General features: G+C 42.9%; 1 protein-coding gene across 4 annotated transcripts in view; it reads right to left on the reverse strand.

The window, feature by feature from the left end:
* Positions 1-830: 830 nt before the first annotated feature.
* igf2bp3 (insulin-like growth factor 2 mRNA binding protein 3) overlaps positions 831-27058 on the reverse strand; it is a 147255-nt gene continuing 121027 nt past the window's right edge. For 2 of the 4 annotated variants that reach the window (XM_085988469.1, XM_085988472.1), the window contains 5 exons: positions 25346-25465; positions 22918-22992; positions 21964-22095; positions 19656-19769; positions 831-3363 (listed from right to left, as the gene is read on the reverse strand). In XM_085988469.1, coding sequence (XP_085844595.1) covers positions 3265-3363; positions 19656-19769; positions 21964-22095; positions 22918-22992; positions 25346-25465 — 540 coding nt within the window. In that variant the 3' untranslated portion in view covers positions 831-3264. The remainder of the gene's footprint in view (positions 3364-19655; positions 19770-21963; positions 22096-22917; positions 22993-25345; positions 25466-27058) is intronic. The other 2 variants (XM_085988470.1, XM_085988471.1) reach the window with 2 other exon arrangements.

Consider the following 27058-nt stretch of genomic DNA (forward strand, 5'->3'; position numbering starts at 1 on the left):
GCGACTGCGGTAGGACTCCGGCAACAGGGGTGCGATGCAGTAGAGAATGGTTCGGATGAGCAAACCATGATGGAGGAAAGGATTTCTGATTATGTGTTTAGCAAGGTGAATATCACAAAAAAGTGGATCACCACTCTGTTAAGGGCTGGGCGTCCGGTAGATGCAGCAGCTAAGTGGACAGAGGGAAAGGAACACAAGAAGTCCTTAGAGAAGGCAGTCTGGCTGATGTGTTTCAAAAAGCAGGTCCAGCTTTTGGACAGGCTCGTTGCAGCACAGGCAGCCGAGTTAAAGGAGTCAGCCCTGGAGATCCAGGACAAGGCTCTAGCAGGGGAGAAGGTAATGGTAGCATTGCAGGCCCTGAATCAGACGAGGTTGTATTAATGGGAGAACACAAGGCCCAGTTGGAATACCTACAGTGCCAAGTCACCGAAGCCAAGGGTAATGAGTTAAGGTTGCGGGAAAAGAACGCCCGCTTGGCAAGGCAAGTTAGGGAACAGGAAGAGAAAGTACAGGAGGTAAAGGCAGCTTATAAGCTAGCGAGCGAACAGGGGTTTGAAGATGCAGATCATGGCCCCTACAAGGAGCGGATAGAAAATCTGAGCCTGGCCCTCAGGAAAGCAAAAGGCATGGTGTGCCTCATAAGCCCGAAGGCAGGTCAGGCAGATTTTAATTGTGTTATGGGGATATACATGAAGTGTTTGCCATGTGTTTTGTATACAGAACTGGCAAGCCACAGGAGTATGATCTCCCTCCATTATTCTTATTTCAACTATTAAAAAACTACAAGTAGTGCAATTTTGCTTAATACCTTGAAGACATACACAATCACAAAGGAGCTAAATTATTTTATTTCATACAGAGGCATTTGACAAGTGGGGCTGTATTGGGGGCACAGTATTCAGATGAAAGAAAAGTGAGCCAAATTACTTTTTGCCGGTATCGTTTCCATTTACAGAACTACCTTCAACTAAATGCCAGTTATTCCAAATTACCAAGTCTCATTTGAAAAAGTGAAAATTAATGTGATCTATCCTAGTAACAATCTCACTATATAGTCCAGAAAATTAATGATACAACAGCAGCAGATCAGGCAATGTAAATGCAGCAATGAAACCAAAAACCATGGTAAATCAATTTATCAAATGTTACTTGCAAGAAAAAAAAACACAAGTGGGCTCTGACTTTTCAGCCTCATGTCAATTCATTTAAGCTATTAAATGACCTTCTGTAGTTCAGTAATTTTAATATAAGAAAACACTTTCTAACTCTACATGGAGAAGTCACTCTGCCAAAAGAATGAGAATTAATCCATTTTGCTAAAGCTACAACATAAGCTTTGAGAATTTTTAATTAGTAATGAATATATGTAGGCAAAAAAACACTTCAGACCATTTTTAAATTGTCTAACCTGTACAAAAAATGATCTTCGGGAAAAATAATCAACCTATCCTATGCAGAAATGCCTCTAATTCAAATGTATCTAAGAGGTAGATCAAAAATTGATGAAGTAAATGGTTTTGCCAAGTTGTGCCCCTCTAATTCAGTGCAGCATGATGATTCTGATCATCTCATGCACAAAAAAAAACACAAAAAGGTTCAGAGGTAATAGCATGGCTCTGCTCAGACCACACACACACAGCAGTGTTTATGCACCAAATATGCACTGCCTTAGTTTAAAGCACTGAGGTAGATGGAAATTGGGTTCACTCAGGAAACGAGCATTTCAACTTTACCACAAATTAATTATTTTAGCTTATTCTGTTCAGACTACATTCGGTGGGAGGGGGTGGGGGAACAAAAGTATTTTGTGGCTGTCAATCTGGCCTTCAATGTATTTATTGCTATACTGGTTATTTGTAGAATGTGCATAAACCCTGCTGCATTTTGATTCAGCTCAGAGGAAAGACAGAGTTGAAACTAACAGCCTCCCCTGTAGCTTAGCATAGCCCACTACAGCAGCTACATATGTAAACTCTTACTTATTTTCAACAACTTTAGAATGATCAAACAGCATGTGACTTTTTTCTCCCCATTATGGTGATCTAAATGTGTGGTTCAATAAGAGTGCGCTCTAGCAAAGTCTGCCAAAGTGTACCCAGACAGATCTAATAGCTCTACCAGTAATTGAAGATGAAGCTTGCTCTTTGAACAGAATGGCCAAGTCCAAATAGACTGCGTCATTATGCATGAAGATGCAGTGATGGTCAAAGGCACCAAGGGTCCATGCATTTAAAATTACCCAGTTATACTAAAAGCTAATCCATTTTGCAGCCTCTTTCCCCAACCCCAGCCTCTTGCCATCACTTCCTTGTTTTGTTCCCAAAAGTACCATCAATCAAATATAGGAAATAAACACTTTCATCCTATCTTAAAAAGAAAAAATGGCATTGCTGCTATTAGTATATATTGGCATCATTCGGCCTCTCAAACATTCACAGAATTTTGATCAAATGATGGTGTTGTGGACCTCAGGAAAACTGAGGCTGGTATCACTTATCGAATACTCCCATCAGCCAACAGCTAGAAGCAACACATTTACATCTGTATTTTTCTCTGTAGTGCTCCTGGCTTTTAGCTGATCAAATTTTACTTTTTTTTTATTAAAAAAATAAAATGCTTGACTATTACTTTTATAAAGTATACAAAATAAGCAGAAAAAAAAGGAACAATTGAGGTACTAAATGCCTGAGGTAGTTTAGTAAAATGCATAATCAATTCATGCCCTGGCCAACACCATTCAACACTTCCCTTAGGTTCTAATGGCAGTGTTTTAGTAATCTTTGTAAAAATAACCCAATTTAAAAAAGCCATTTTGCACAGTGGGACAGATGCCTCAATCTTGCCAACTCCCTTAGCCCCTCCCCAAAGAAAATCTCAAGATTTTGTAACAATTGGAACTATAAGAGCAATGCCTTTTTGTAACCAGTGAAAAATCAGAAGAGAAAGCTTCATTAAACCCAATAGATCTAAGAATTTTGGGAAAGCTAACAAGGCAATATAAAGTTTTGAAATTAGAACAAAAGAAGGGAAGTGAAAGGGCCTTATTTAAAGCTGGGTTTCACAAGGTTTCTTCTTCAACGCCTAAAGAATACATTCGCACAAAGACAGAGTTCATAGGTTGCCTGGTCCTCGATAAAGGTGACTGGGGAAGATGGAACATATGCTTCTTTATCAGCGACAGGTTTAACTGTCTGTGATTACACAGTCTGTCTCTCGCTCTTTGGTCTGGCATCTGTCTCTGGTGGATTGGAGATCCTGAACCTTTTACTTTCTTCGTGGTTGGGGCTGTCCACTCTGCACTGTTTTCTGTTGTTGTTGTCTTTTTACTTGGGACAAAATTTCTTGAATTTTTCGCTGAGCAAGCTACATGTCAAAGAGAGAATTCAGTTATTTTGTAAGCAAACTCTTCACAAATATCTTAGACTGCAACTTGAGCCTCATTTAATCAAAGCAGAATATGCAAGTTTTGAATTCTCTTCTCCCTTCCACTCCAAAAGGAATTAGTAAAACCTAAAAGTTAACAAAAGGCTAATGACTAAAAATAACCGCCTGCTGCACCTGCATGCTTACCTTCAGCGACTGGTGCACAAGGACACCCAGGTCTCGTTGCACTTCCCCTTCTCCCAATCTATTGCCATTCAGATAATAACCTGCCTTCCTGTTTGACACCAAAGTGGATAACCTCACATTTATCCACGTTATATTGCATCTGCCATGCTTCTGCCCAATCACACTGGAGTTTCTCAGTATCCTCCTCACAGCACACACACCCACCCAGCTTTGTGTCGTCTGCAAACTTGGAGATATTACAAAATAACAACAGAGAATGCTGGAAAAACTCAGGTCAGGCAACATCCGTGGAGAGAAATTTGAGTTGACGTTTCGGGTTGAAACCCTTCTTCAAAACTGGAAAGAAAATAAAAAGATCGAAGGCAAAGCTGCGATCGAACAAAAGAAAAGGAGACAATAAAAGGTATTAGAAGCCAGATGAGATGGTAATGGGCCCGTGGAGACAAAAGGCAGCTGAGATTAGGTGTGAAGTGTACTGGCAGGATAAGGACAGCTGCCAGGTGAGAGAGAAACAAAAGGAACGGAGGGGGGGGGGGGGGCGGAAAGGAGGACCCAAAACAGAGGGGTGGAAAAAATTTAAAGGAAAAAAGTAAGAGGCCGAGGTTATGATCTGAAATTATTGAACTCGATATCGAGTCCGGAAGGCTGCAAAGTGCCTAATCGGAAGATGAGGTGCTGTTCCTCGAGTTTACGTTGAGCTTCCGTGGAACAATACAAGAGGCCAAGGACGGTGAGGTCCGAGTGGGAATGGAGCGGTGAATTAAAATGACAGGCGACCGGAAGCTCAGGGTCACCCTTACGGGCTGAATGGAGGTGTTCCGCAAAGCGGTCACCCAATCTGTGTTTGGTCTCCCCAATGTAGAGGAGACCGCATCGTGAACAGCGAATACAGTACACTAGATTGTAAGAAGTACAAGTGAATCGCTGTTTCACCTGGAAGGGGTGTTTGGGGCCCTGGACAGTGGGAAGGGGGGAGGTATAAGGGCAGGTGTTACATCTCCTGCGCTTGCACGGGAAGGTGCCAGGCGAAGGGGAAGGGCTGTTGGGGGTGATAGAGGAGTGGACGAGGGTGTCTCGGAGGGAGCGGTCCCTACAGAATGCTGAAAAGGGAAGGGGAGGGGAATATGTGTTTGGTGGTGGGATCACTTTGGAGGTAGCGGAGGATGATCTGTTGAATGTGGAGGCTGGTGGGGTGAAAGGTGAGGACAAGGGGAACCCTATCGTGGTTCCGAGAGGGAAGGGCAGAAGTGCGGTGATCTAGTTCCCTCATCCAGATCATTAATATATATTGTGAATAGCTGAGGTCCAAGGACCGATTCCTGCGGTACCCCACTAGTCACTGCCTGCCACTCGGAAAAAGAGCCATTTATTCCAACTCTTTGCTTTCTGTCTGCCAACCAGTTCTCTATCCAAGTCAATACCTTGCCCCCAATCCCATGTGCCTTAATTTTACACGCTAATCTCTTATGCGGGACCTTATCGAAAACCTTTTGAAAATCTAAATACACCACATCCACTGGTTCTCCCTTATCTATTTTACCAGTTACATCCTCAAAAAATTCCAGTAGATTAGTCAAGCACGATTTAACTTTTGTAAATCCAGGTTGACTTTGTCCGATCCGGTCACTTTTTTCCAAGTGCTCCACTGTTACATCCTTTATAATGGACTCTATATTTTCCCCACTACTGATGTCAGGCTTACCGGTCTGTAATTCCCCGTTTTCTCTACCACCCTTTTTGAACAGTGGGGTAACATTAGCTACCCGCCAATCCATGGGTACTGTTCCAGAGTCTATCGAATTTTGGAAGATGACCCGCAATGCATCTACTATTTCTAGGGCCACTTCCTTAAGTACCCTAGGATGTAGATTATCAGGCCCTGGGGATTTATCAGCCCTCAATCCCATCAATTTCCCTAACACCATTTCCCTACAAATACTGATTTCTATCAGTTCCTCCCTGTCATTAGACCCTATGTTCCCTGACATCAATTAGTCCCAATTCCCATCTCTTTCCCCATATCCATGCAATTTTCTCCTTAAAGTCTTTATCCAATTCCCTTTTGAAAGTTACTACTGAAATACCCGTTCCAGTTCATAACTCGATGCATAAAAATCATCTCACCTCTGGCTTTTGCCAAGTACATTAAATCAGTATCCTCCAATCCTTCTGCCAATAGAAACACTTTCTCCTTATTTACTCCATCAAAACCGTTCACAATTTTGATGCCTCTTAAATCTCCCCTTAACCTTCTCTGCTCTGAGGAGAACAATCCCAGCTTTTCTAGTCTCTCCACAAATCTACACTTATGGAATTCAGTTTAAGACACCTATGGAATTCAGTTTAAAAGTACCCAACTTTATACTTATATTTTACCCCATGCCCCAACTTTTATAAACTACCCTTTTGCAGTTTTCTTTTAAGATGAGAAATTCAGGTGAAACTAATGGCCAGGCACCAAAGTTGAAAGAGTAGCTTAAAAAAAGTACAATTAAATGATGCCATGCTTAGGTTTCAAAAGTCTTATGTTTGTAGGTGGGAGAACAGATTGAGGGAGGTTAGGTTTTGATATCCAGGAAAAAAGAGTTAGAGCAAAAGACTAGATGAGAATGTATGGAGGTGGAAGAGCAAGCAAGATAGTGTAGGGCATTTTGGGAGCTTAAAAAGAACAAGAGAGAGAGTTCAGAGAAGCACTGACCATAATAGTATTGATAGAGACAGACAAGAATGTTGCTATAGAATTTGGAGGAAAGCCATGACGGAGGAGGAGAGAGATCATCTATTGTGTAGTGTATGTACCTTGAAGGAGGAACTATATTCTGCAGCCCCTGTATACTGCAGTACCAGTAGTGACCACCCCTGTATATAAGCCTGTGCAGTAACTTTGTATAGTAGTTCCAGTTTTGTCTCCATTCAGTAAACACCTATTATAACCAACTTCTGCAGTCTGTGTCTCAATTACACACGGACATTACATTGGCGACGAACACATCCGAACTTACCTACAGTTCTGCACCACCTCACGGGGATCCATCCCTGAAGCGAAGTTATTAGAGGTCGAAGCCAGAAGGAAGAAATCCAAAAAGAAAAAAAAAATAACAAACAGAAGAAACGGGCGTCAACCGTGGGCAACCGCCCTCTGATTCATCGAATTCGAAGGTTTGCAGGAGAGGCGGTCGAGAGCTGGGCTTGGTTCTCCAGTCTATGGTGTTCCAGCTAATCGGGCTGGTGGCAGGTAGTACACTGATCCGTCCTGGGCTGCGGCGGGCTAGAGCTCGATCGGGTGGCTTTTCAACGGGGCCGAGCAGCGTTGTTGGGAAGAGGAGAGAGAGAGGGTGGAGCACACAGGGCGCGGCCGGTGCTACGAAGCCGGGCAGCGTACAGACCCGAGAAGAGGGAGGAAAGTGTCCCATAGGGTCTGCTCTGACGACGGGAACAGTAATTAAAATAATAGAAAAAGAAATTAGAAGCGCAGAAAGCCACGAGGAGCTGCAGTTTGCCACGGGGACTGCGGAGAGTGGCGTTGGCAGCAGCACGGGGGGAAGCGCGCGAAGACCATAGGGCGTCGCCATCAAGGCATAAAAACGCCAGCAACAGCGGAAAAGACTGAAAGCGCGGGAGGCGCCATCTTAATCCAGCGGGGAAGAAGGAAAAGCGCGGGAAGCACCATTTTGTTCAATTGGGGAAGAAGGCAAAGCGCGGGAGGTGCCATCTTAGATCTCCAAGATGCCGAAGACTGGCAATATCACTGCCTTCGATAATGAAATAGAAGACTGGACCACGTATGTGGAAAGAGTCGAAGTATATTGCAAGGCAAACGAAGTAGCCGATGAGAAAAAGGCATCGGTACTACTAAACTTAATGGGCGCAAGAACGTACGGCGTATTGCGGAACCTGATCACTCCAGTCAAACCGATGGAGAAGAGTTTTAACGAAATTGTTGATATCCTACAGGAACACCTAAATCCTACACCGCTGCTGATAGAAAGATTTAAATTCCACAAGAGAAATCAGCATAAAGATGAGAGCAATGCTGATTACCTTACGGAGCTACGCAAGCTATCAAAGCACTACCAGTTCGGAGCAGGACTGGCAGATACCCTACGGGACAAATTTGTCTGTGGACTCCTGAGTGAAGGAACCCAGAAGAGGTTACTCTCAGAGAAAGAGCTGACGCTAGATAAGGCTTTCAGCGTGGCAGTATCGTACGAAGCAGCAGCAAGGGGAGCTGCGGAAATACAGCAAAAGCCACAGGAATACGGCACCCATGAAATGACACGGGGATTTGAAAAATGTTATTGCTGCGGCAGAACAACCCATGACCAGAAGGACTGCTGGTTGAAGGACAAAACATGCAGGCAATGCGGAAAGATGGGACACATTGCACGAGTTTGCAGGTCCGGGAAGAAGACTAACGACAACAAAAAGACTACTAAGGAAAAGTACAGGAAAGTACAAAAGATGACGGACAGTAGTTCCGAAGACCAGAAGAGCGATAGTGAATCCGGGAACAAGAGACTAAGCTGTCTCAAACTACACAACGTAAATCGCAAAAGAGGATCACCGAACCATTTGGGTCACCCTCACGATAGCAGGGTCCCAAGTCAAAATGGAATTGGATACAGGATCAGCCCTGACCGTCATGAATCGCCGAGACTACGGTGGCTATTCTCACACATACCCTTGAAAGACACATCCATTGTCTTGAAGACATATACGGGGCAGAAAGTATACCCCAGAGGGAAAATAAGGGTGCCTGTCGACTACAACGGCAAGGAAATACAGAAATTGTATCTGTACATACTGCAAGATGGTGGACCACCGTTATTGGGACGTGAATGGATCAGAAAGATAAGTTTAGCCTGGCACTCCATTCAGGCACTGACTGCGGCTGGTAAAAAGGACGACGACGTCACACCTGGTCGATTGTCAAAAATCTTAGCTAACGCTAAAGAGGTATTTCAACAAGGACTGGGAACTCTTAAAGGCGTAACCGCCTCGATAAAAATAGAAGAGAATGCAATCCCAAGTTTTTCAAAGCAAGACCGGTACCATATGCAATTCGCCCAGCCGTCGAGGCAGAGCTGGAGAATCTGGAGAATGCAGGCGTGTTATCTAAGGTAGACTGGAGCGAGTGGGCGACACCCATCGTTCCTGTCATGAAGAAAACGTTAAACAATAAGTCTGAGGAGTCAAGGAAGGTTCGCATCTGTGGGGACTTCAAGGTGACTGTGAACCCAGTCCTTCACACAGTACAGTATCCTCTTCCGAGGATATAAGATATTTTCACCTCACTATCTGGAGGGAAACGTTTTACAAAAATTGACCTAGCGCAAGCATATTTGCAGATGGAGGTTGAAGAATCCTCTAGGAAATATGTCACGATAAACACTCACAAAGGTCTTTACCAGTATAATCGACTGGTATTCGGAGTAGCATCAGCTCCGGCTATATGGCAAAGAGCGATGGAACAAGTCCTGCAAGGGATTCCGGGGACTCAGTGTTACTTGGACAACATCCTAGTGACAGGTGAAAATGACAGTGAACACCTTGCCAACCTAGAGCAGGTGCTCACTAGACTAAGAGAACATGGGCTACGAGCCAATCGCCCCAAGTGCGAGTTTTTTAAGAAACAAATATCGTATTGTGGCCACGTGATTGATGAAGAGGGGTTACATAAGTCCCCTGACAAAATTGAAGCGGTAGTTAAGGCTCCAGCGCCTGAAAATGTGTCGCAACTGAGGTCATTCCTCGGATTGGTGAATTACTACCATAAGTTTTTGCCAAATTTGTCCACAATTCTGCACCCACTGAACGCCCTGCTACAAACTGGAGTAGCATGGAAATGGAGCGATGAATGTAAGCGGGCCTTTCAGAAGTGTAAAGGCCTGATCACTTCAAGAGAAGTATTGGCTCACTGTAACCCATCACTACCGATAAGACTGGCGTGTGATGCGTCTCCCTATGGCATTGGAGCGGTACGGTCACATAAATTCCTTGATGGTTCAGAGAGGCCGATAGCTTTTGCGTCACGCTCGTTAACTTCAGCCGAGCGTAACTACGCCCAGATTGACAGAGGCCCTCAGCCTGGTGTGGGGGGTGAAGAAGTTCAATCACTACCTGCACGGACAGAAATTTACTCTACTAACTGATCATCAACCTCTTGTCTCCATTTTCAACCCTAAGAAGGGCGTCCCGATAATGACAGCACAACGGCTACAGAGGTGGTCCCTTTTCCTAGGGGCACACCAATGTGACAGAGCACAAAGGAACTAAACAGCATGGGAATGCTGATGGATTGTCACGCCTACCGTTGCCGACGGTGGAAGAAGCACCTGCAGTGGATCCTGTGGAGATATTCCACTCGACCATAGTCGAATGTCTACCTGTGACGAATGCAAACATAGAAAAGGAAACACGAAATGACCCGACACTCTCCAGGGTCTATGATTTAACGGTGAAGGGATGGCCAGCACATGGCGAACCACTGTTGCCAGCATTCTCGCCGAGAAGAGAACAGCTGTCAGTGTGCCGAGGAACCTTGATGTGTGGATCCAGAGTAGTAATTCCACCCAAATTGAAGGATAGAGTGCTCAATGAGCTTCATGAGGGTCATCTGGGAGGGGTAAAAATGAAGAACTTAGCCAGAGCGTTTATGTGGTGGCCGGGAATCGATAGAGAAATCGAAGAGATGACCAAGAGCTGTACAGGATGCCAGAAGGTCCAAAACGCCCCACCACATCCATGGGAGTGGCCCTCATCTCCATGGCAAAGGGTACACATTGATTTTGCTGGTCCCTTTATGGACTCGATGTTTTTAATTGCGGTGGATGCACATTCAAAGTGGCCAGAGGTAATAAAAATGTCCTCACCACCACAGAAAAAACTATCAGTCTTACGAACCATATTCGCCAGAAATGGGCTGCCTGAACAGATTTGCTCCGACAATGGACCACAGTTTGTGTCTGAAGAGTTCCGGAGGTTCTTAAAGAACAATGGCGTTAAGCATTACACATCCGCCCCATATCATCCAGCCACCAATGGATTGGCTGAGAGGTTCGTTCAAACATTCAAGAAGGCTGTCAAGGCAATGTGTAATGAAGACATACCCCTACAACACAGGGTGGATAACTTCTTGTTTGTCTACTGGAATGCGACACATACGGTTACCAACCAAACTCCAGCCATGATGTTCTTCAATTGAAGACTAAGATGCCGCTTGGATTTGGTTAAGCCAAACATCAGAAGAGATGTGGAGAACAGGCAGTTTCAGAATATGAATGAAAGGCCAACCAGGAGTTTCAAGATAGGTCAACCAGTTTTGGGCCGGGACTACCGCACAGAGAAATGGCAGCCAGGAACGATCTGCACACGGCAAGGACCTCTCATGTATACCGTGGACGTTGGAGAGCGCATTGTAAGATGCCATGCTGACCAGATTCTAGAGTCACTGGAAAACGTCAAATCTACACCACGATCCTATACACCTGGTGATGAAACCGAAGTACCAATTGCATCTACCTCAGAATCGGTGATATTGGAAGCAGACGAACCAAACAACGACGTTGATCCCGAATCAACTTTGCCAGAAGAACCTGATACCCCAAAGAGGCGTTATCCGGACAGAATCAGGAAGCCTCCTCAAAGACTGAATTTATAATTGATTAACTTCAGCTAATGTATACAGCAACTGTAATTGTAAATATGTTATTTAATTATTAATCGAATGTTATGTACTGTTTAGCTAAAAGGGGAGGAATTGTAGTGTATGTACCTTGAAGGAACTATATTCTGCAGCCCCTGTATACTGCAGTACCAGTAGTGACCACCCCTGTATATAAGCCTGTGCAGTAACTTTGTATAGTAGTTCCAGTTTTGTCTCCATTCAGTAAACACCCGTTATAACCAACTTCTGCAGTCCGTGTCTCAATTACACACGGACATTACATATTGTCCCTTTTTAAGAAATGTGAAATACAAGAGGAGCCTCCCCAGCTATGGAAGCTGTAATCAAATCTACCATATTTGGCCTTTCAGGAGAGTAGAGTGGAGGGGAAAAATAGGTGTTTAGCATGAAAGAAAAACAAACAAACCGACAGTTTTAGCACTGTTCCATTTAAGGTCAGAAGGCAGGGCAAGCAGGCTTAAGGGTGGACTCAAAATATAGAGGTGGTAGCTGTTTAGATTAGAGTGACATGAAGAAATAGCATCTTTGGGGAATTCACAAAAATCACAAAATGAATACTGTTGATAGGGAAGGCAATTTGGCCATCACAGCTCATTCATCCAGAAAGACCCTACAGTATTGTCTCCCTTCTCCAACCCCTCCCATCACAGCATCATTGTTTAAATAATTCCATATTTGTCTTTGCTACTCTACTCAAGTCCATTCTGTGTGTCGATCATTACTAATTTCCTGACATCAGTCAAAAATTTGCCTATCACTAGTTTGCATCAGAGGACTTCCGGATCACTGGCATGCTGCTTCCCAAGCGAGTTCCCTCACTCAAGGGTGCACGGATGCTGAAGATGAATATGCTAAGGTGAGCAATAGATTCATTCAGCTAGCTATCATTAGGCGAAAAGGAAAGGTGAAATGAAAAATACATATGTGGGTGACTTACTACACAGAGAGCTTCTCTCTCCAACCTTGGGAACAGACCGACTTTCAGCCACCAAGTAAATTTAAAGGGGGGCAGGAATTAATAAAATAGACAGTATTAGATATTTTCAACAGGGCAATGTCAGCAACAGTAAAACATCTAATATTAAATGGGAGCACTGGAGAAAAGCCAAGGTGAAAGTGAACATCTGAGAGAATGGGACAGATAAAACATGAAACCAGGCAAAAGGGAAGTAACATTTTTAAAAAAGGGGCATGCAAAAGAAGTTTTGAAAAAGTGAGTCCCCAAGATAATAAAAGGGGGCAAATAGGAGAACAAGACTAAAGTATAATCAAGATGAGCAATTACTAATTCAGTAAGCTTAAAAAAGTGTGTTGGCTCTAGAGAGGAAAGTATTGAAAAAGACAAAGGCAGACAAAAGTGAGGGGATTATGGCAGGGCATAGGTCAGCAAAATGACCAGACTAACATCTGATCTTGAAAGCAAGCCAAGGAATGGAGCTGGGGACCAGTACACTACAGAACAGAGTTGTCAGGATATGGAGACAAGGGCTAAGGATAGCCAAGGAAATGGGGATACTGGATCAATTAAAGTTATTAGAAGCAAGAAAGAGGAAAGAGCCTGTGAAGCTGCCCAAGCTATTACAATAATAAAAAGATACCAGATACTGTCCAACACTGTAGATGGAAACAAGGTGTCAGAAGAAATGCTAGCTAGATAGCCTAAGCCAAGGTGCAGTTTGCAGGTCAGAGAGATTGGATTTTTAGGGAATCTGTTCAGGAAAATGGCTAACTGTGTATTGTAAAGACAATGTGTACAGGATGGTGATCTCTCAAACATGTTGCCACATAAGGATAAATAACATAGGCAGAAATAATGTAGGGACTTTAAAAGCCACATACACAAGGATTTATTGGCTGTGACACCATTTGGCATGTGAAAGATACTATAGAAATGCAAGTTCTTGCCTCAAAAGTCAGATAGAGGGTACAAAGTAATGTTCTTATTATAATCGGAGTATTTTAAGTTTAATTGCAAGAGTAGGCAGGTTTAAACTAGTAAAAAGTGACCAATATCAGGAAATTCTCCCCCAATAGAGTGAACAAACTAAATAAATTTCCAGATAGTGTAGTGGAGGTGAAAATGCTGGAATTATTTAAAGAAACAGTTAGATCTGCAATGGGAAGAATCTTAACATATGAAAGAAGATGGGTCGAATTCCTGCACATATCTAGTGTCCTTTTGTCCTACCCTCAAGATTTAGTTTGAAGTAATGGTCCAGATCTACCTTTACAACTTACATTTATGTAGCACCATATGATAGTAAAATGTCCCAAGGCGCTTCACAAGAGCAAATTTGACACCGAGCCACACAAGTCCATATTAGGACAGGTGCTTAGTCAAAGAGGTAGGTTTTAAGGAGCATCTTAAAAGGGGGAGAGAGAGGCAGAGGGGTTTTGGGAGCAAATTCCAGAGCTTGGGGCCTAGACAACTGAAGGCATGGCTGCCAATGAAGAGGCGAGGTGAATCGGGGATGCGCAAGAGGCCAGAATTGGGCAAGGGCAAGGCCATGGAGGGATTTGTGAGTGGGTGAATAAGTGAGTCAATATATGGGCAGCAGAGCTTTAAATGAGTTGAAGTTTATACAGGGTGGAAGATGGGAGGCTGGCCAGGAGAGTATCTGGTGGTAACAAAAGCATGGATGAGGGTTTCAGCAACAGATGGGCTGAAACAGACAGGTGATATTACAGAGGTGGATGTAGGCAGTCTTGGTGATGGAGAGGATATGGGGTCAGAAGCTCAGCTTAGGGTCAAATAGCACATCAAGGTTACAAATATGGTTCCCCGTAATTTTTGTTTTGGGTACGCGGCCCCTTTAAGGGGATGTGCAGCCCAGTTTCGCACTCAATTTCACACTGAAAAAAGTGTCCCGGGCCGCATGGGACCGACAGAGAGCTGTGCAGCCATGCAGCTTAGAGGGAACGTTTGTTACGAACAATCTGGTTCCGCCTGAGACAATGGTCAGAGAGGGAGATGGAATCGGTGGTTAGGGAGTGGAGTTTATGGCGGGGCCAAAGACAATGGCTTTGGTCTTCCCAACATTTAACTGGAAGAAATTTCTGCTTATCCAATACTGAATGCCAGACAAGCAGCATGACAAATCAGATGCAGTGGAGGGGTTGAGAGATGTGATGAAGTAGTAGAGCTGGGAGTTGTCAGCATACTTGTCAGTGGAATCTAACATTGTGTTTTCAGATGATCTCACCTTGGGCCAGCATGTAGATGAGAAATAGGAGGGGCCAAGGATAGATCCAGGGGCAACAGTGTGGAAGTAGGAAGGGAAGCCATTGTAGAAGATTCCCTGGCCAAGACTGGATAGATAAGTGTTAGGATAAAATTTGGTTTAAGGGATATAAAGGGGTCCTCAATATTCGACCGGTATAAAACTATATGAAAGGTACCATTTAGTCTTGTTAGCTGGAAGATGAAACGCAAAGCACCATGGGATACTTGGCTATATTAACTCTTTTAAACTAACAAGTAGATGACCAAGGACATTCCAAAGCTCCACTCGTAAATTAATTCGAGCACAGGTTTGGAGGAAGCATCTTGAAAGAGATAAGGCACACTGATGAGATGCTAGCAGACAGGTCTTAGAGAATAGTCAGCTGGCCCTTTTTGACTAGGGCTTTGTTCAGCAAGGCCATGTCGTGCTGGGGATGCCTGCCTCCCTATTTTGATAACAAGAATAAGAGATAAGCTCATGAATGCGAAGTTAGAATGATGCTTTTGCAGCCCATAAGCTTGTCCATGAGGTATTCAGGGGGGTGCTCAAGTTCAAAGGACAGGCTTAGTAGTTGATTGATTAACCATGTAAACCAATGAAGTATCAATATTCCCATGTATACACCCCATTAGTAAGAAGTGGGTATTGTCTAATAAACTGTATAAACTAAGCGGTATTGTCACTTTTCCGGAGAACGGTGCCTCCAGCTGGGGTTGGCTGAGGTGGTTCTCCCGTGTGCACTCGTAATAAACTATTCATCTGGGATTAACACCGGAGTCTGTCAGTTCTGTTTTACCATCCAGATTTTCCTCGCTTACAATAAGAATGGAACCAGGCAAGAGGAGGATGGTGTTGTTATCTATATCAAAGGTTGCAGACAAGTCGATATCATTTTCATTATCTTACACAAGGTTACTTTTGCATTCCTGCAAAGTTTAAAAGCCAAAATCTCTTCATAACTCAGTCCTCCAAGGATCAGCTTCATGGCTTTTCTCTACTACCTCCAATGCTCAAGTGTCCCCTTGCATCATCTTAACCCTGAACTGAACAATGCTCATGGCATGGTCTGATCAGAGCGCTCATGGCATGGTCTGATCAGAGCGCTCATGGCATGGTCTGATCAGAGCGCTCATGGCATGGTCTGATCAGTGCGCTCATGGCATGGTCTGATCAGAGTGCTCGTGGCATGGTCTGATCAGAGTACTATATAATTTCAACAGGACTTGTAGTTCGCTAATGTGGCTGTGTGGTTCAAATTGCTACAGCATTGGCTATGTAGATTGCTGGATTGGAGGTGGTCATTAACATGAAGGAACAGATTGCATTTTCAGTGTGGTATACTTTTTTTTTTATTGCCCATATCCAATTGCCCTCGAGAAGGTGGTGAGCCGCCTTCTTGAACCGCTTCAGTCCCTGTGGTGAAGGTAATCCCACAGTGCAGTTAAGAAGGGAGTTCCAGGATTTTAACCCAGCAACAATGAAGGAACGGCGATATATTTCCAAGTCAGGATGGTGTGCGACTTGTAGGGGAACTTGGAGGTGATGGGGTTCCCATGCGCCTGTTGCCCTCGTCTTTCTAGGTGGTAGAGGTCATGGGTTTGGGAGTTGCTGCAGTGCATCTTGTAGATGGTACACACTGCAGCCACAGTACACTGGCGGTGGAGGGAGTGAATGTTTAAGCTGGTAGATGGGGTGTCAATCAAGCGGGCTGCTTTGTCCTGGGTGGTGTTGAGCTTCTTGCGTGTTGTTGGAGCTGCACTCATCCAGGCAAGTGGAGAGTATTCCATCACACTCCTTACTTGTGCCTTGCAGATGGTGGAATGGCTTTGGGGAGTCAGGTGGTGAGTCAATCGCCGCAGAATACCCAGCCTTTGACCTGCTCTTGTTGCCACAGTATTTATGTGGCTAATCCAGTTAAATTTACGGTCAATGGTAACCCCCAGGATGCTGATACTTGCCACTTATCAGCCCAAGCCTGACGGTCATCCAGGTCTTGCTGCATGCGGCACGGACTGCTTCATTATCTGAGGAGTTGCGAATGGAACTGAACAATGTGCAATCAGCAGCAAACATTCCCACTTCTGACCTTGTGATGGAGGGAAGGTCATTGATGAAGCAGCTGGAGATGGCTGGGCCTAGGACACTGCCATGAGAAATTCTTGCAGCACTGTCCTGGGGCTGAGATGATTGGCCTCCAACAACCACAACCATCTTCCTTTGTGCTAGGCATGGCTCCAGCCAGTGGAGAGTCCCCCCCCCACCCCAGAGTCCCACTGATTTCAGTTTTACTAGGGCTCCTTGATGCCACATTCGGTCAAATGCTGCCTTGAAGTCACGGGCAGTCACCCTCACCTCACCTGTAGAAGTCAGCTCTTTTGTCCATGTTTGAAACAAGGCTGTAATGAGGTCTGGAGCGGAGTGGTCCTGGCGGAAACCAAGCTGAGCATCGGTGAGTAAGTGCTGCTTGATAGCACTTAAGACGACACCTTCCATCACTTTGCTGATGATTGAGAGTCGATTGATGGGGTGGTAATTTGACGTATTGGATTTGTCCTATTTTTTGTGCACATGGCATACTTGGGCAGTTTTCCACATGGTTGGGTAGATGCCAGCGTTGTAGCTATACTGGAACAGCTTAGCTAGAAGCACGGTTAGTTCTGGAGCACAAGTGGTGTCCTACAGGGATCAGTGTTGGGGCCTTAACTATTCACCGTATTTATTAATGACTTAGATGATGGCATAGAAAGCCACATATCCAAATTTGCTGATGACACAAAGATAGGCGGCATTGTAGGCAAAAGCATAAATTTACAAAGGATATTGATAGATTAAGTGAATGGGCAAAACTGTGGCAAATGGACGTCTCTGTAGGCAAATGTGAGGTCATCCACTTTGGACCTAAAAAGCATAGAACAGGCTACTTTCTAAATGGTGAAAAGCTAAAAGCAGTGGAGGTCCAAAGAGACTTGGGGGTCCAAGTGCATAGATCATTAAAATGTCATGAACAGGTACAGAAAATAATCAAAGGCCAATGGAATGCTTGACTTCATATCTAGAGGACTAGAAGTTATGCTACAGCTATACAAAGTCAAACCTGGAGTACGGTGAGCAGTTTTGGGCAGAACACCTTAGGCTTGGAGGGAGTGCAGTGTAGGTTTACCAGAATGATACCCGGACTCTAAGGGTTAAATTACAAGGCGAAATTACACAAATTAGGGTTAAGGGGTGATTTGATTGAAGTTTTCAAGATATTAAGGCGAACAGATAGGGTAGATAGAGAGACGCTATTTCTGCTGGTTGGGGAGTCTAGGACTAGGGGGCATAGTCTAAAAATTAGAGCCAGGCCTTTCAGGGGTGAAATTGGGAAACACTTCTACACACAAAGGATGAGGGGGGTTTGGCACATTCTTCACAACAGCAATTGATGCTAGATCAATTGTTAATTTTAAATCTGAGATTGATACATTTTTGTTAACCAAAGGGATGAAGGGATTGGGGCAAAGGCAGGTATATGGAGTTAGGTCACACATCAGCCATGATCTCATTGAATGGCAGAACAGGCTTGAAGGGCTGAATGGCTTTCTCCTGTTCCTATGTTACTCAGTCTTCAGATGTTGTTGGGGCCCATAGCCTTTGCTGTATCCAGTGCGTTCAGCCATTGCTTGATATCACGTGGAGTGAATCGAATGGGCTGAAGACTGTCTTCTGTGATGGTGGCGACCTCAGGAGGAGGCAGAGGCGGATCATCCACTCGGCACTCTGGCTGAAAATGGTTGCAAATGCTTCAGCCTAGTCTTTTGCACTCACGTGCTGGGCTCTGCCATCATTGTGGATAGCAATGTTCATGGAGCCTCCCCCTCCTGTCAGTTGTTCCACCACCATTCACGACTGGATGTGGCAGGACTGCAGAGCTTGGATCTGATCCGTTGGTTGTGGGATCGCTTAGCTCTGTATATAGCATGCTGCTTCCTCTGTTTAGCATGCATGTAGTCCTATATTGCAGCATGCTCAGGTTGGCACCTTATTTTTAAGGTACATCTGGTGCCGCTTCTGGCATGCTCTTCTACACTCCTCATTGAACCAGGGTTGATGGTAATGGCAGAGTGAGAGATATGCCACGCCATGAGGTTGCAGATTGTGGTGGAATACAATTCTGCTGCTGCTGATGGCCCACAGCGCCTCATGGATGTCCAGTCTTGAGCTGCTAGACCTGTTCTGAATCTATCACATTTAGCACGGTGGTGGTGCCACGCAACACAATGGAAGGTGTCCTCAGTGTGAAGACAGGACTTCATCTCCACAACGACTGTGCTGTGGTCACTGCTACCAATACTGTCATGGACAGATGCATCTGCGACAGGTAGATTTGTGAGGACGAGGTCAAGTAGGATTTTCCCTTGTTTTGGTTCGCTCACCACCTGCCGCAGGCCCAATCTGGCAGCTATGTCCTTCAGGATTCGACCAGCTCAGTCAGTAGCAGTGCTACCAAGCCACTCTTGGTTATGGACATTGAAGTCCCCCACCCAGAGTACATTCTGTGCCCTTGCTACCCTCAGTGCTTCTTCCAAGTGGTGTTCACCTGTAGCAGAAAAAATGTCAAAATAATAAATTTGCGGCCCATCAATATCCTAGCTCATTTATGAACACTCCAAGGAGTGATCTTTATATAAAATCAATCACAGAAGGAAGGGTGGCATTTCTACCTTTTAGCAAATCTAGATCATTTTCAAACTGGTGAGTTTACATATTCATCCTCTTCCTGACCTTTGGTGCAAGTTTAAGCAGTAATCACAAACATTTGTAAAAATTAAAAACTCTGCTCATGAAAGAATTTATCCACTCAAATTGCATTTTACAACAATCTCACTGCCATCACCAATTCAGCTCAATTATTTGGGTATAATGGTCAAATTGGACCAAATAAGTGATTCCTAGAGGCGAAGTTGGAAATAAACAGGTAGATATAAAAACAGGCTCCATCTGCCCCATAGAAATGTCTACCATAAAATATTGAAAGTAAGGCAAATCTTGCACCATTTTCAATCCTTGTGTACATAGAAACATTCCTGTCAAAGATCGAGGGGTTTGTGGATCATGGCCAAAGGTGGACAGTATCAATATGCAAGTCATGAATCAATAGGAAAGTGTAAATTAAGGCAATTACAAAGCCTTACCTGACTTGCAAAGAAGTGACCAGTTATTTTTACAATAACCTGATCATTTTCATCTGGCGTTTGATCACGAGGAACTACCACCTCTGCACTGGTCAGGTTCTGTAGTTCATTTACCTTTTTAAAAAAAAAAAAAAAAAAAAAAATTGAATTTACACACATGTAAAGAAAAAACTGTCTTAATTAATTGCCCAACTGTAAAGATCTGAAAAGTATTAGTTTTAATACAATGCTTGAAGCTACTGATGAGGCTAAGACAGTCATGAGTTAACCTTTATAAAATGTTTTCAAACTTAGGTTATGCCCTTTCCCCATACCAAATAATTTAGGACAAGACAATGGTAGCAAGCTTTAGGATGATTTAGCATGTGTGACAGGGAACACACAAGACTGAAATCAGAAGCAAAAGATGGAGTGACCAAGGCCATCCATACTGCAGCTCTACAATATATCTCAGGATAGGGGCATGGATGGCTGTAGCATAAAAGGCAGAACTAATAGATGGAAGCAGAATCCATATGGATTGAAATAAAGGATAGGAAGGGATTGGTCACAATATTGGGGGATACTAAAGACCACCAAATAGTGGAAAGGAAGCGGAGGGAGAAATATGTAGGCAAATATATCAAAGGAGTAAAACAAAATAGAATCATAATCATGGGGGATTTCAACTACCTGTAGATAAACTGGCAAGGAGAGGGAGTGAAAGGGAAGAAGGGGATAGAGCTAAGTGTGCATAAGACTCCTTACTGGCCCAATATGGAGGAAGCACTACTAGACCTAGTAATATGGGTAATAAACCAGAACAGAGAAGAGAAGGAAGCGTGGGAGAACAGCCAAGGAGTAGCGATTACAAAATAAGGTTTCAGATAGTGATTGAGATACAGATAATACAAAGTAATAGATTGGGAAAATAAGTCAACTATGAGGGAATGAAGATAGAGCGAAGGAAGGTAAACTGGAGAAAAATATTGGAGGTGAAACAACAGTGGGCAATATTTAAATGAGATCGAGAGTGTTCAGGGGAACTATATTCCACTAAAATGAAGAACAAGCTAGCCAAGAAAAATAGGCTATGGATAAATAAAGATGTGAGGATAACTGAATCTAAGAAAAAGACACATGTAAAGTACATAAACAACAAAGGAAAGGCTGACAAAAAAAATTGAGAGTTTAGGAAAGATATTAAAAAGACAATTAGGAAAAAAGGGATTATGAAATTAAAATATCAAAGTACATTTAAAAAATACTAAAGTATTCTATAGACACATAAGCAACAAAAGGAGAATGAAGATAGGGGTCAGGCAAATAAGGCATGAGCAAGACAATCTCAGATGATACTGAAGAAGATACTGAAGGGCAGCACGGTGGCATAGTGGTTAGCACTGTTGCCTCACAGCGCCAGAGACCCGGGTTCGAATCTGGCCTCGGGCGACTGTGCAAACTCCACAGACATTCTCCCCGTGTTTGCGTGGGTTTTCTCTGGGTGCTCCGGTTTCCTCCCACAGTCCAAAGATGTGCGGGTTAGGTTGATTGGCTATGATAAATTGACCCTTAGTGTTAGGGGGATTAAATACGTGGGGTTACAGGGATAGGGTGGGATATGTGTTGGTGTAGGGGTTATGGGGATCGGGTGGGATATGTGTCGGTGCAGGCTCGATGGGCCGAAATGGCCTCTATCTGCACTGTGGGGTTTCTGTGATTCTGTGAAATGCCAAAGATACTGATTAGACACTTTACCCCAGTTTTTACTGAATAGGCTAACTAAAGAGGAAATGACAACAGTAGAAGTAGTCAAGAGGTATTACAAAGTTAAAACAGAAAGATAAACTAGCCAAACTTGAGGACAAAACCCCGGGTCCAGATGGATTGCACTCAGATATAAAATTTAGCAGAAAATGGAAGTGCCAGAGGAGTGGAGAACAAATGTAATTCCCATCTTCACAAAGGGAGATGGAACTAATCCAAGGAACTATGGATCAGTTAGCCTAACATTAGTGGTAGAAAATATCTCAGAACTTTTGCAAAAATGATCAGATAACAAAACATTAGAGATGGAGAATATAATTTAAAAAATCAGCAAGGATTTATAAAAGGAGTCGGACACAGGAATTGGAGACCTTCTGTTAAAATTTGTAGAGGATACTAAACTGTAGGGTATAGCATGTGGAACTGCACCAAGTCAACGCAAATAAGCTTGCAGAGTGGGTGGATAAATGGCATATCCTCATTTATATCTTAAGACTACAAAAGTAAAAGGGGATTTACTCCATATCTCCAAGTATACATACCACTATATCCTGATACTCACCGTTTTACCTCCTTTCCCAATAACTCTACCAGCAGCATGGGATGGCACTTTGATATGGGTCTCTAATTTCACTTCTTCTTTGGGTCCAAAGAAGTTCTCCTCTTTCAGTTTACTATAGATTCTTCCTTGAGCCTGAAGGACAAAACATTTTCCAACTGCAATGGTCTCCATTCAAGAATTGAGCTTTGTTTACCAAAATTATGAACAGGACATTAAAATACTTATTACAATAATCTTTTGAGATTTAAAAAGATACAACTGTACCGGTCTGCAATTAACTAATCAAAATGACTACATTGGGCTAACTGTTACCCCTATAGTCAATGGTCAGAAAGTCTAGCCCTTACTTTTGAATAGGACATAGGCCTGAATTTGCTGAAAACTTGCACCATAGTAATGGCTCATCTGCAGCATACACCATTATGATGTGCAGAAATTCCAGGAGATTACTACGTGAGTGACTTATGGCACTACGTATACCTTGCCATAATTTGCTGGGACGTTTCCGCTGCTCCATAGAGACACTTGGTGAAACAGTTAAACTGCTATTTATCATAGCCCCGCCCCCCAGTAAAATCTATAGCGAGATTGAGTTTGCCGAATTAACCCCACTCTTTGACCATTACAGAATCCCGCTGGAGGGCTCAGATCAGTATTCAATTTTTCAGCAGGTTTCCGGAGGGCAACATTTGTACTGACTTTTTCCAAAAAACGTAATTTCAATTAAGTGATAAAATAAGTTTGACAGTCAGGCAGTTCTGATACCCCCCATCTAACTGATATTTGTTTTATATTAATATTTATTGAGCTTGTGCATTAAGCATGGGTTGCAACTGGTATTGAAATCTGGCTTGGGATTGCATGCAGTTCAGGAGACAGCCCTATGCATTAAAGGGTCCCTTCTCAATGCTGATTTATACTATTTCAGTACAAACTCAATTTCTGAAAATTTACTTTAAACTGAGCTTCAGGCTGCCCTGTGATGATCACCATTCGTTGTTTAGCATCTGGACCTTCAGCAGGAGCAATCTGCAATAAAACAATGATCAAAACCTTTAAATTAAAAAATGATCATGCAAAGCGGAATCAAACAACACATGAAGTTCCTTTTTTATTCCTTCTACTACGTCAACTTTTCACGTTATTCTCCCTGCAAAGAATATTTTCTCCACATGACATTATAGCCAAAAGAGCAAACTTGTCCAAAGTGAACACTCAGAACCTCCAATACTGCTTCCAAATGATTTGAAGAGGCGCTTTCCAATTTTTTTTTTTTTTTTTTTTTTTAAAAAAGGTGCAATTATCAACCATAAATAGAAACTATGGCCTGGAAACTCCAATAGTAGAAGTTGCATCCCAACTAGAGGATGTTAAACCTCATTGACAATGGCCTGGATTTTGCAGTCAGCAGTGAATGAACAGCGCTAGCCATTCATTACACTTACCCACATACTTTCTATGGGCTTCTGCACTGGAACTTACTGCGATTAGAGCACCAAAACAGCACAGCACCCTCTACAGGGAATCTGGGACCTGTGTGAACAGGGCAAGCAATAGTGTGTCCTTAACCAGTTTGAAGAATCCTTATGGCAGCACACAGTCTGAACTAGGAAATGCAAGTTAGAGTAGTTAGTTCAATGCTAAATCATGTACAGAAAATGAAATAAAGAGGGAAAGAAAGAGAGATAAGAGACAGAGAAAGTTTAAAAAAAGTTTTAAACGATAATTAAAATCTGAAGGAATGAGACCTCACACTTGTAAATGTTAATTTTTAGTGCCAGAGAGGTTGTTTGGCAGTAATTAAGACCATCACCAGTGTCCACTGTAAACTGCGCTATCACGCAGCATTCTAGGGACCTTGCGCTGCCGGCTTTTCAATGAGAAAAACCGTGTATGTGCGGTATTTTTAATGGCCCGCACAGCCACACCAAACAAAATTACAGGGAACATTGCTCATCACGCCGTTAAAAATGTACTTACACTGGAATGGACAAGCCCTAACTTTTTCTGGCAAGTTTAGTGGGTATCCATTACAGAAGTATGGCAACCTAACACCCTTGTGTGTTTCAATGCAGAGTCTCTCAGCGAGATACTGGTATTGCGCAGCTTCTGGAGAAGCAGGGCAAATTGAACAGCATTTATCTGTGCATGCATGGTCGCCAAAAGTCGCTGTCCAATTTACACTTTAATAAAAAGGTGAGCGCGGATAGCCTCAGCATAATTTTTACCGCAAAATCCAAGCCAGTGTTCCATTAATTTTCAACCAACAGATGAGTGGTAGTTAGCGCATCACTCTCTTATTCCCTCCCCACTCCACCCCAACCCACCAAGCTGAAGAAAAGGGAAGAACAGAACTCCAAGCTCAACCTGAATGCTGTCAAAAAGCTCCAAGAAAGGATTAGTATTGGCTATGGAATTTGGGAATCTGACTTGAGAGAAAGTATGTTGGCCAGAAAAGAAGTGGCCAAACCCTTACTGATTAGTGCAGTGATCTGCAATTTATTTCAATAATTGTCAGAATTATATTCATTTCCCCCACAATCAGACATTATGTAACATTTACAGTATGGAATTCAATTGATTAAACTTGCTCAATTTCCATTCCTGATCTAGTCACAAAAGTCAACATTGATTAGTTACTTATATTTGCTCACCATAGCTAGTATACCTCTGTGCATGCTGTAAATTGAGGTGAATGCTCAAAAATGAAGTTCAGATAAAATCACATCTATTTATTTTAAAGTTATCCAGCTGCAACTTTTGTATCACCTTTCAAGCTACTAACAACTTGCATTTATATAACGCCCTTAATGTAGTATAACGTTCCAAGGAACTTCACAGGAGTTATCAAACAAAATTTGACACCGAGCCACTTAAGGAGATATTAGGACATGTGACCAAAAGCTTAGCCAAAGAGGTAGGTTTTAAGGTGCATCTTATTAGGAGAGAGATGTAGAGAGACTGAGGGGTTTAGGGAGGGAATTCCAGAGCTTAAGGCCTGGGCAGCTGAAGGCCCGGCTGCCAATGTTGGAGCGAAGAAAATCGAGGATGTGCAAGGGACACATCAAGCCCACACTATAATCAACTATATTCAACATAGCTTAATGATATTTATTACGGTGGCCCAATAAAGATGGATGATCAAATGCAGTGACCAAGAAAACTTCATACTTAGGAGGTTATAAAAGGAGCATACTGGCAGGCAGTCAAAAACAATAACTCAACAAAAAAAACAATTTTGAACACTTGCCTGTCAAATGAAGTATTAAACAGCTGAAAATATTCTGTAAGCATTTCCAAAATGATTGCAAATTGCTTTGTTGAATATCTCCATTTTTACAGTGGTTTGTTACAGCAAATGCCAATAGAATCCAATAGTTACCTTAATGGAAGCTGCTGCATTGCGAGAAAGTTGTTTAATGTGTTGCCCCTTCTTGCCAATAATTGCACCTACAGCCAGGGCAGGGATGAAGACATGAACCGTTTCAGATTCGGACTGCTGCTGCAGTTAATAGAGAGTCATTATATACATGGAACAATAGTTGACTAATACAGTTTATGCTTCTCAGGTCATAATGTTTATACTAGGTATACACATTTTCCTGTGTCTCAGTGCTGGCCAAGAACCAATTGAATCAATCCGTCTGACATTATCCTTTGCAATTTTCTTTATCCCTTCTGCTAGCCCTTAGATGGCAAACCTGAAATGCACGATTAATTTGGGCTAAAGAGTACTAAACCCAGAAGAAAATCCTACTTCTGTGTGGAATCCAATTGCTGAAGTCCTATACAGAAATAGTTGCCCACAGATCCATACATACAAGTTGATAAAACTACATCTGATTGCATCATCCAGAAAAGAAAACAAATCTAGTCAAGACCTAGATATATGGATTTTGTCCTCCAAACTCTTGAAATATTTGCTGGGAAAAGGAACAGCTGCCTGAATGACTTGTCCTTGAATATGGTCCACTTCCAAAGAAGTGCTTATGTTTACTTTCATAAATCTTTGACATGTTTCCAACACCCCTCCCCCCCCACAAAACAAAAATCATTACGGCATGTTTCAGCATTATTATTATTTTTTTTAAATAGACAACTTCAATAGCTAAAGCAATGGACACGTGCGTGAATTAGTCCTATGTAGATTTTGATGCTCTAATGTAGCTTTATTACCTTTAATAATGTATTTCTTACATTATAACAGTGACTACATGTCCAAAGTATTTGATTGGCTGTGAAGTGCTTTGGGATGTCCAGAGGTCATGAAAGGCACTATAGAAATGCAAGCCTGCTCGTTCTTTAGCCTAAAGAAATGGTAATCAACTGGTGTTACCCCCTGCCCCATCGCAGTTGGCTAAGAACTGGTTTCTGTTCTGGTCCACTAAATGCATCATGGATAAGTCAGCATCATAAAAGTATGCTTACCGATGCACAGAACTGAGCATTAAGTCCCAGAAGTACCGAAAATTTTTAAAGTGAAAAAAAAAGGGACAAGGAGAAAAGATGCTGCTTTTAAATTGTCATTTGCTCCCACTATGCACGCTAGATCTATTAGAGGCCAATTCAGAATAAAAAGAGTCTTTTATTCAGCTTCTGAATTAGACTTCAAAGAGCCTGCAGGAGAGCAGATATCATCAATACAAACCCGAGAGCTCAGCACACCAGTCATCTTGGCAACTCTGCATAGAAGGTTAAAGCACTGATAAAACGGAGGAGCAAAACCATATCCCAGATCTTGTACCAATCACAACTGATTCATCTTCACTAATTCAAGTGAATAGGCAGCTAATTAAATTTCTCCAAAGTTCACACAATATGCACTGTGACTAAAGATTTTGAGTTTAAATTTTCCCAGGGATTAAAAAAAATGGTTCCCAGGATGTGGGAGATAAAGACAAGGCTGCACTTACTGCCCATCCCTAGTTGCCCCGAGGTGGTGGTGGGGCTTCCCATGAACCACTGCAGACCTTGGGAGCAATAATGCTTCCACAATTGTGTTAGGTAGGGAATTCCAGGATATTGGGAAATTAAGTATTTAAGTTGTGTAGCATTTTGAGAAGTGGTATATATTCAGTGGCCATTTGTCATTTTG

The sequence above is a fragment of the Somniosus microcephalus genome, chromosome 5, assembly GCF_052327205.1.
Source record: "Somniosus microcephalus isolate GS21.2 chromosome 5, FLI_Smic_1.0, whole genome shotgun sequence".
NCBI classification, from domain to species: domain Eukaryota; kingdom Metazoa; phylum Chordata; class Chondrichthyes; order Squaliformes; family Somniosidae; genus Somniosus; species Somniosus microcephalus.